This window comes from Euleptes europaea, chromosome 10, assembly GCF_029931775.1.
Source record: "Euleptes europaea isolate rEulEur1 chromosome 10, rEulEur1.hap1, whole genome shotgun sequence".
Lineage (NCBI taxonomy): Eukaryota > Metazoa > Chordata > Lepidosauria > Squamata > Sphaerodactylidae > Euleptes > Euleptes europaea.
In genome coordinates, this window is record NC_079321.1 from 67738275 (window position 1) to 67747270 (window position 8996).

At 47.7% G+C, this 8996-nt stretch overlaps 1 protein-coding gene across 1 annotated transcript; it reads left to right on the forward strand.

The window, feature by feature from the left end:
- Nucleotides 1–2203: 2203 nt before the first annotated feature.
- Nucleotides 2204–7874, forward strand: MARCKS (myristoylated alanine rich protein kinase C substrate). The gene is made up of 2 exons (XM_056856956.1): nucleotides 2204–2427; nucleotides 5287–7874. The coding sequence occupies exons 1-2, from the start codon at nucleotides 2329–2331 to the stop codon at nucleotides 6037–6039; spliced, it is 852 nt and encodes a 283-aa protein (XP_056712934.1). The 5' UTR covers nucleotides 2204–2328; the 3' UTR covers nucleotides 6040–7874.
- The last annotated feature ends 1122 nt before the right edge of the window (nucleotides 7875–8996 follow it).

An 8996-nucleotide genomic window follows, 5' to 3' on the forward strand; every position in this document is an offset into this window, starting at 1 on the left:
TTGGTCCAGGTGACGCTTCGGTTGGAGAAGGCCACATGTGCGCAAAAAGGGCCGTTTCCCATCCACTCGGACTGCCTGCTGCCGGCCAGGTTTCCCTGGAGGGCGAGACGTTGGTGGGCGCGATGCACTATCTGCCCCCCCCCCCGAATCACAGCAACGCTAACAGACTATAACTCGGAAGGCTGAATAATGCATCGAGCTGGAGCCGTCGCCCCCTCCCCTTCCAAAAGGCAGAATGAACGATTAAAACAAAGACATCGCGGTTGGCACCGATGGGTTTTCCACCGCGCGATCCATTTTTTCCCCCCCGTAGTCCAAGCTGGGGGAAGGAATTGTATTTGGAGAAGTGGAGCGGGGGGGGGGGGAGAGGGGAGGAGGAAGGGAGGGGGAAAGCCTGATGGAAAAACCAAATGCCTCGTCGGTGTGTTTTGCCCACAAGAAATGAAATATCCCTTGGCCGAGTGCCATCTTGCTAAAAATACTAGTGTTGGCAGTGGGGGAGGGGGGCTGGGGGTGGGGTTCTGGACTCCTCGCACAATGAAGTCTTTAGGGACAAGGAAGACGTGCCGCCGAAGCGTCAGCGCTCCATCACTGTCCCTTTCCCACCACGATCGCTTTTAAACCCAGCAACAATAGTCTGGTGTCATGGGGAGGGGAGGGGGGACGACACGGTTCTCGAACGATCTCCATTTTTGTTTCCTAAATCAGCCCTCCTCTACTGCAACGCTTCCTAGCCCATCAGTCTAGGCACGAAGGGAAGCAGCAGCAGCTATGCAATCCTGTGCATCGCTGGTCGGGTCTAAACCCGTTGGTTTCAATGGGGGAAGGGAGGAGAACTCCCCATAGGGGCGAGATGCACGTTGGCCAATATGGGAAGCCCCACCCCCACCAATTCAGAACATTGTTATTTTCACGCAAACCATCATGGCTCCGACGTGCACAACAGTCGCCTAAACAGGAACAAATTAGACTCGAGTTCCTTTTGGCCAACAGCAATTGCAGAGCACGTGAAACGCCTTTCTTTTCCTTTGGAAATCACAGGGAAACGATATTAGCTTCAGCCATCAATTGCATCTCCTTCACCAAAAAGCCTTTGCAGCCTCTGCAAACATATTTTAAAAATACAAATCAGGCTGCGAGATTTAATTAGACCCGAAGGGTCCTCGCAAAATATTTTATTTCGAGCCAGTCTGTAGGGGGGGGGGAAGGCGAGAGGAGGAATGTTCTTTCCATAACCGTGGTCGCAGCAGCAGCTGCTTTCAGCATTGTTCACATCTGGCCTACAGACCTAATAATTGCAACTCCCGATCTCGTTGGGCGAAACCCGATCTGCGTGGTTTAAAGGCCTTTCAAATTGGGGCGACTGCAACGATTGCAACCGATTAAAGCAAAAACGCCAAGCGGCGCTATCTGTTGATTTTTCTCTGCAACGAGAGGGGGGGGGGAGGAGGGGAAAGGAAGGGGGCGAGAGGATGAAATCACAAACACACAAGTCAAACCATTGTCTCTAATTTAACACTGGGGCGGGGGGGGGGAGAGAGACAGACACCAAACAGAGACTACCACCAAGACAAGAGCAACCCCCCCCCCCTTTAAGAGCATTCGTCTGCCACCACGAGGGACGGGCAATAAACTCCGCCGTGCACCATTTACGTTGTTTTTTTTTTGTTTTTAAAGGGAAAGAGAAATCAGGGCGCCGGCCTTAATCCCATTAATTTATTTATATTCTTCGGCGTATTAATTATCGGTCCAAGGCCGATTTCAAATTCTTGCAATCGCAGCTCCATTGTTCGCTCCAATGGGAGGCCCCGCCCCCTCTTTTGTCTGGCGGCGCGGTGATTGGTCGGGGGCGGGCGGGGGCCGCCGTCAGCGCTCGGAAAGCCCATTCATCTGTGCACTTGGGCGTTGGACTCCGCATCTTATTAGCGACCAGGGAGATTTCTCCATTTTCCCCTTGTCTACAGTACGGCTACAAATCTGGGATTTTTTTTTTTATTACTTCTTTTTTTGTACCAAACTTGGGCTTCTCCTATTTTTGCTCGACTTTCCCCCCCTTCCTTTTACCCCCCTTTTCTTCCTGTGCTGCAGCCTTTTTTTTGAGCTCTCCGGCTTTATTTTTTATTCCAAAAAAAAAATAAGGAGTCTATATATAAATATAATCGGGTTTCTTCTCTTTTTTTCCCCCCCCACCTCCTCTCCCTCTGGTGTGCTTTGTGCGCGCGCGTTGCTGCTCTTCAGGCTGCTGGTCGACCAGCGTTTGTCCGACCCCGCCGCTCTTTGTTTCCTCTCCTCTTGGATCTGTTGCGTTTCTTTGTTGAATAAGCCAGCATGGGTGCCCAGTTCTCCAAGAGCGCTGCCAAAGGCGAAGCCGCGGCCGAGAAGCCCGGGGAAGCCGTGGCCGCCTCTCCTTCCAAAGCGAACGGCCAGGTAAGGAGGGGACGGGGGTTTTCTTTGCAAATCTTGCCTTGCACGTTCCGGCGCCGCTGCCTCGTTTCTTTCCGCGGGGCGGGCACGGCTTTCCAAAAGCTGGCTCCGCACCGTCCTCGGTTTTGAAAGAACGTCGATGGAAAGGTGTGGCTTTTGGGTACATTTCGGACTCGGTTTGTAGGGATGAAGCTGATATTGCGGTCTACCCGATTTTTAAGCATAATCCGGATTCGGTCTTTTGGTTGGAAGGCGACGTGGTTTTGCGCGCATGGGTCTGAACAGCTGGAAGATGTTTGCTGTATGGGAGATCCGAGGATGATAATGGCTGTCTGGATGGAGAGTGTCGTGTGTCTCCCCCCCCCCCCACTTCCTATACTGTAACACATTTTCGTCTCCTTCGGCGCGGTGTGTGTGTGGGGGGGGGACTTGGTGATAAAGCAATGGCAAGAGAAAACGGTTGTGTGTGTGTGTGTGTGTGTGTTGGGGGGGGGGCGCTGGAGAGTTGTCTGTATTGAGGAAGGGGCTGTGGACGAGCTCTTCTCCATCTTGCCTGCCGGGTTCCCCGCTTGGTTCACAGCCCGGGCTTAGAGCGCGCGCGCGCGTGCGTGTGTGTGTTGTGCGCGCGCGCCAGAGAGAGAACGAACTCTGGAGAGGAAGCGCGCGCGCGCCCGTTGTACGGGCTGTTGCTACGGAATGCAGCCGCGCGTCGACCCCAGCGGGGTAGCTGCAGGGCCGGGGGACGGCGCGCGCGTGCGGGCGGTCCGGGCTCCCCGGCGCTGGAGCCCGATGCGCGCGCTCGCCCGCCCGCCCAGCCCGGGCGGCAGCCTGTAGCATGGGGAGCCGCGGCGGCACCGCGCCTCTTGGCCGCAGCTGCTCGAGGGGGCTGTTCTCGCGCGCCCTTCTCCCCCCCCCCCCCCAAAGCGGAGGCTCGTGCAAAACGCAACAGATGTGCTCGAGCCTCTTGCGGCCAGACAATGGCGGGAAGAGGCGCTGTGGATGTCGTTGCTGGCAGGGCGCGAGCTTTCGTGAGCCGCAGCTCCCTTCTTCAGACCCAGCTAGAATGGGAATCCATCTGCCTTTAAGTAGAGAGTGGATTCAGACAAGCATTGGTATATTCACGGTGGGTCGCCGTGTTAGTCCTTTTGCAGTAGTCGAAAAGGGCCAGAGTCCGGGAGCACCTGAAAGACGAACAAAGATATTTTCTGGCAGGGTGTGAGCTTTCGTGAGCCACAGCTCACTTCTTCAGATACAGCTAGGATGGGAACCCATCAGTCTTTAAGTAGAGGAACAGTATGTAAATGTTAATGTAAATGTAAGCATTACAATGTAAATGTTCACAGCGTGTAAACAGCTTGTCTGAATTCACTCTCCTCTGCTTAAAGGCAGATGGATTCACATCCTGAGCTGGATCTGGAGAAGGGCGCTGTGGCTCACGAAAGCTCGCGCCCTGCCAGGAAATATTTGTGTTAGGTGCTCCTGGCCTCTGGCCCTTTTCTACTACTGCAGGCAGACTAACACGGCTGCCCACCAGGAACCCTCCCTGGCTTCCTCGAGCCCCCCCTGCCCGCGCCGCCTTTTCGGTCTTTTCTCCAAGGTGGAGCCACAGCGCCCCCTAGAGGTGGAGATGCGCGGCATTGCTTGATCTCAGAAGTACATTGGTGTGTGTGTGTGTGTGTGTGTGTGTGAAGTGCCGTCAAGTCCCTTCCGACTCATGGCGACCCTATGAATCAAAGTCCTCCAAAATGTCCTGTCTTTGACAGCCTGGCTCAGATCTTGCAAACTGAAGGCTGTGGCTTCCTTGATTGAGTCCATCCATAAAGGGGGGGTAGTTTAAATCGCCAAAGGGAAACGCGGACGGCACGCAAACGTCCCGCCCTGCCCTGCTATTTAAGGTCTGGTAAACCCAAGTTTGGGGAAGGCGCCGGCAAACCGCCCCGTCAACAAAGCCTGCCTAGAAAATGTCTGGGTGTGACATCACCCCATGGGTCCAGAATGACCCGGTGTCTTGCCTGCTGTGTAATGTGCTGCTTAAGAATCCCAGCAGTGCATTTGCCAAATACAATACAGGTTGTGAAACAGTGATTCTGTTTTAGGACGGGTTCACAGTTTGCGATAACAACCATGACAGATGATCACGTCGCAACAGCAGAAAGCGGAAAAGAAGGCTACGTAGGTAAAGTGACTTAGCTATGCCCGGCAACATATGTCAAAGTTGGTAACAAAGCACAGTCCTCCACAAAGGTGTGTTAAATGAATTCCACAATATTTTTGCTGCAGTCCCTTTCGATGTATGTAGCCTTGTGGTCCTGACGATTCCCCCTTATATCCTTGGGGTACAGCCGAATTACTGTTTCACAATCTGTATTGTATTTGGCAAATTTTCTGCTGGGACTAATATTTAAGGTAGCAGGAGTTCAGGGTTTGGGTCTGAATTGCACATTGCTCCTTGTCAGACCCTTGAGAATGTGTCCTGCTCACCCACCCACCCATGAGGATAGCAGCAGGAAAGTCTGGCATGCTGCTATTAGGAAGGTAGCTAGCCAGGCCACTTAAGAAATGCTTTGGCTCTGTTCTGTTCCAGCTAATATTAATAAATAGGCATCTTGTGGCTCCAAAACCTAACAGTCTTTAGGGTGCCACAACACAAGGCTCCTGTTTTTAGTTGTGGCCACAGACTAACTCAACTGCTGCTGCAATCTTAATGTTAATAGGCCTTTATAATCCAGGTCATATAAATAACCAACCTGGCACTTCATCACGAGGGGGGGGGAGTTAGATGTGCGGGGGAAATGGGCGTGGTCTTCAGTCATGGCGTCATAGATCTTTTCAACCAATGACACCTCGTTAATTTTCTTCCAGGAGAACGGCCACGTGAAGGTGAATGGCGATGCTTCGCCAGCGGCTGCGGAGGCAGGCAAGGAGGAGGTCCAAGCCAACGGCAGTGCGCCAGCGGAAGAGTCGGTGAAGGAAGAGCAGACCCCTTCGGAGCCAGCCTCTGAGAAGGAGGCCGCGGAAGCGGAGAGCACCGAGCCAGCCTCTCCCGCGGAAGGGGAGTCTTCCTCGAAGACCGAGGAGGGAACTACCCCTTCTTCTAGCAATGAGACCCCGAAAAAAAAAAAGAAGCGCTTTTCCTTCAAAAAGTCCTTTAAGCTCAGTGGTTTCTCCTTTAAAAAGAACAAAAAGGAGTCCGGGGAAGGAGCTGAAAACGAAGGCGCGGCTGCTTCTGCGGAAGGAGGCAAGGATGAAGCAGCTGCTGCCCCAGAGACTGCAAACAATGAGGAGAGCAAAGCTGCCCCAGAGGAGTCCTCTGCCGCTGCCGCCGCTGCTAGCAGCACAGAGGAGACAAAGGAGGAGACTGCCGGCTCACTGGAGACCAAATCGGAAGAGACTGCACCAGAGAAGCCTACAGGAGAAGAGGGTAAGCCAGCCGAAGAGCAGCAGCAGAAGCCCGAGGATAAACCGGAAGAGGTGACCGCTGCCCCTAGTGCTACCACCGAAGCCACCTCAACTGAACAAGAGGCACCCAAAGCAGAGGAGCCAGCAGCAGCTCCGACACAGGAAGCCCCATCTGAGTCCAGTCCAGAAGCTCCCCCAGCTGAGTCAGCAGAGTAAAGAATTGGCAGTTTTGCAATGATTGAACTTTTCTCCCCCCCCCCCTGTTTGTTTGTTTGGAGTGGTGCCAGGTACTGGTTTTGGAGAACTTGTCTACAACCAGGGATTGATTTAAAAAGATGTCTTTCTCTTTTTTTGTCTCTACCCGCAGATCCCATCTCAGATCATTCTGTTACCACCATTCCAATTGGTAAGAGGAGAGACTAAATGTCTTCCTCCTCCTCGTTCCTCTTTTTTGCATCAGTATTAATGTTTTTTGCATACTTTGCATCTTTATTCAAAATGTAAACTTTTTTTTTCTCTGTCAATCTATGGACATGCCCATATATGAAGGAGATGGATGGGTCAATAAGGGATAGCAAATGAAGTGATAGGGGTCACAATGGGGGATTAGTGGTGCAGATAACTTGCCAAGAAAATGTGCCACAAGAAATAAAGGGTTAGTCTTTTTTAAAAAGAAAGTTATTACAATGTATTTTGTGAGGCAGATGTTCTATAAGGTTTACAACACTACAGGTCTTGACTAAGAAGGAAGAAGAAATTCCAATACTCAGATTTAAAAAAAAAATCATAGTCTTAGGAAATTCATTTAAACCATAGGAACTTTTCACTTATCTCATGTTAGCTGTACCAGTCAGTGATTAAGTAGAAATACAAGTTGTATAGGCTTTATTGTTTATTGCTGGTTTATGACCTTAATAAAGTGTAATTATGTATTACCAGCAGGGTGTTTTTAACTGTGACTATTGTATAAAAACAAATCTTGATATCCAGAAGCACATTAAGCTTGCAACTCTTTCCACCCTGCCCATTTTTTTGTAAAATTGCAGTAATCTTGGATCTTAAAACACACACACACACACACACACAATTTAAAACTCAACCAAGCTGTGATAAGTGGAATGGTTACTGTTTATACTGTGGTATGTTTTTGATGACAGCAGACGATGCTTTCTTATTCCAGTTGTCTTTGAGAATAAAGAAAAAAAACCAATTTCAGATGCAATGGTTTTTGTGTAGCATCTTGTCTATCTTTTTTTTTTTTTTTTTTGTAAATACTGGAGAAGCTTTGACCAATTTGACTTAGAGATGGAATGTAACTTTGCTTACAAAATTGCTATTAAATTCCTGCTTAAGGTGTTCTAATTTTCTGTGAGCACACTAAAAGCGAAAAATAAATGTGAATAAAATGTAGAATTTGGCTGTGTTTCTTTTTCTGGATGCTCTTGATAGCTTAGTAAGTTAACTGTATTGCCTAAATTTGTATAAAGAGGCACTTGTTTGCCATCAAATGTTACTCTTGATTTCTGGAACTGTAATCTTCTGGGCCCTCCAAAAGCAGTACCTGTTGAACAAAGATCTTGAAGGGCTTCTAGATACATTAGATGTAAACTAAACCAGTGCCACTCTGGATACTTAATTGGCTGATATGAGATTTGGGGAAACAGAAGTAAGACAAACTATAATGTGTTCAAAACAGGCTTGCACCAGTTGACGTTAGTTGACTTTAGCTAGAGTGGGTGTATATGTAAGCAAAGCCTTAAAGACCAGTCTGTGTTACACTAGATTATCTATTATCTTGAGTTGACTTGACGCTTTGACTGTGGCTGTTTGGAATATCTGAAGCCTCATCCTGAGTTTCAAACATGGATACCTGAATTCAGGTGTCAATACAGCAAAGGTCCAATCTTACATGTAAGTTGTTAACAATTTCAATATATATTTCAGTGCTTGAATTCAAGCATATGCAGCCTTGGAAGTCTGGCCTAAAGTAAAAGCTTTTGTTCTACCAAATCATTGAGCAATATTTTTTACTCTCAGCCATAGGTAACAAACTATATATATATATATATACTACATTTGTCTATAAAATAGTCACTTGGTGCTTGCCTTTAACTGTTCAGACTTTTGGGCTAATTTCCACCATATTGCTCAGGGCAAATTATGCCTTAATAAAACAGTAGGCTTTTGTAAAAACAAATGCAGAGTAGTCATGGTGTTGGAGGGTGGAAATTGATTCAAGGAAGTGTTGCTCCTAGGTTTATAGGTGAAATTTAGTGTTACACTTAACTTGCTTCCATCTACGTTTTCAGCAGTAACTTGCTTTGGAAGCAATTACACTTCATTTTATGAGAGAGTGGCACATTAGCACCTTGTTCCCTAAAGAACATAGTTAGAGCTGAATGAAGTTCAATGGATTCCATACTGAATACATACTCTTATTCAGCCGTCCACATCTTTTTTATTTTTTGTGGCTTGTATATATACTCTGGTCACCCTGGTATTTTCTGTAGTGTTAGAAATGTATTGACTTATTATGCTTTAAATGGCCATGGGATGAAATAAATGGATGTAAAATGAGATCCTCCATACCAGTGTCATTTTTGGACTTCATTGGTTGGGGTACTTTCCATTCAGAACTCTTGCTAAGGGGTTTATAACATCAAGGTTTTAAATTTATGTTCTATGATTTAGCTCATTAAAAAAAAAGATAACTCAGCAAAAATATAGGCAGGTCTGAGTCTTAGGAAATTTTGAATGGAATTCCACCCTTAGTCTTGCCCAAGCTTCAGTTTTGTACCTACTTAAATGTACATAAGTACATTAAGTTCAGTAGGACATTGGACCATTTTGCATTTTTAGGTTTATTGATATTGCTGAAATGAAAATGCATGTACCAAGTAGATACGATTAGCTGCAGCTTTTTGGCAGTGTGCTATGTGATTTATTTTCCTTCAGGTAATATGTTAACTTGCTCTCAAGACTTGTAGTGTAAGTTTCTTAACATTCTTGCTTTTGTCTCAACAATAAATATCTTCCCCATTCCCAGTTCTAGGTTACTTCCAGGGAAGTAATTTTAATCCCATTGACTGGATTTAGACAAATGTAACTGCCTACTGCTACATTGTATTCCTAGGTAGAATGATTCCACTCCAACAGTGCAACCCTAAAAAGAA

Excerpts from the sequence above, each read along its gene's own strand:
- MARCKS (XM_056856956.1), top strand. The coding sequence starts at position 2,329 with ATGGGTGCCCAGTTCTCCAAGAGCGCTGCCAAAGGCGAAGCCGCGGCC. Across the intron at positions 2,428-5,286 it reads CTTCCAAAGCGAACGGCCAG|GAGAACGGCCACGTGAAGGT; the intron begins GTAAGGAGGGGA and ends ATTTTCTTCCAG.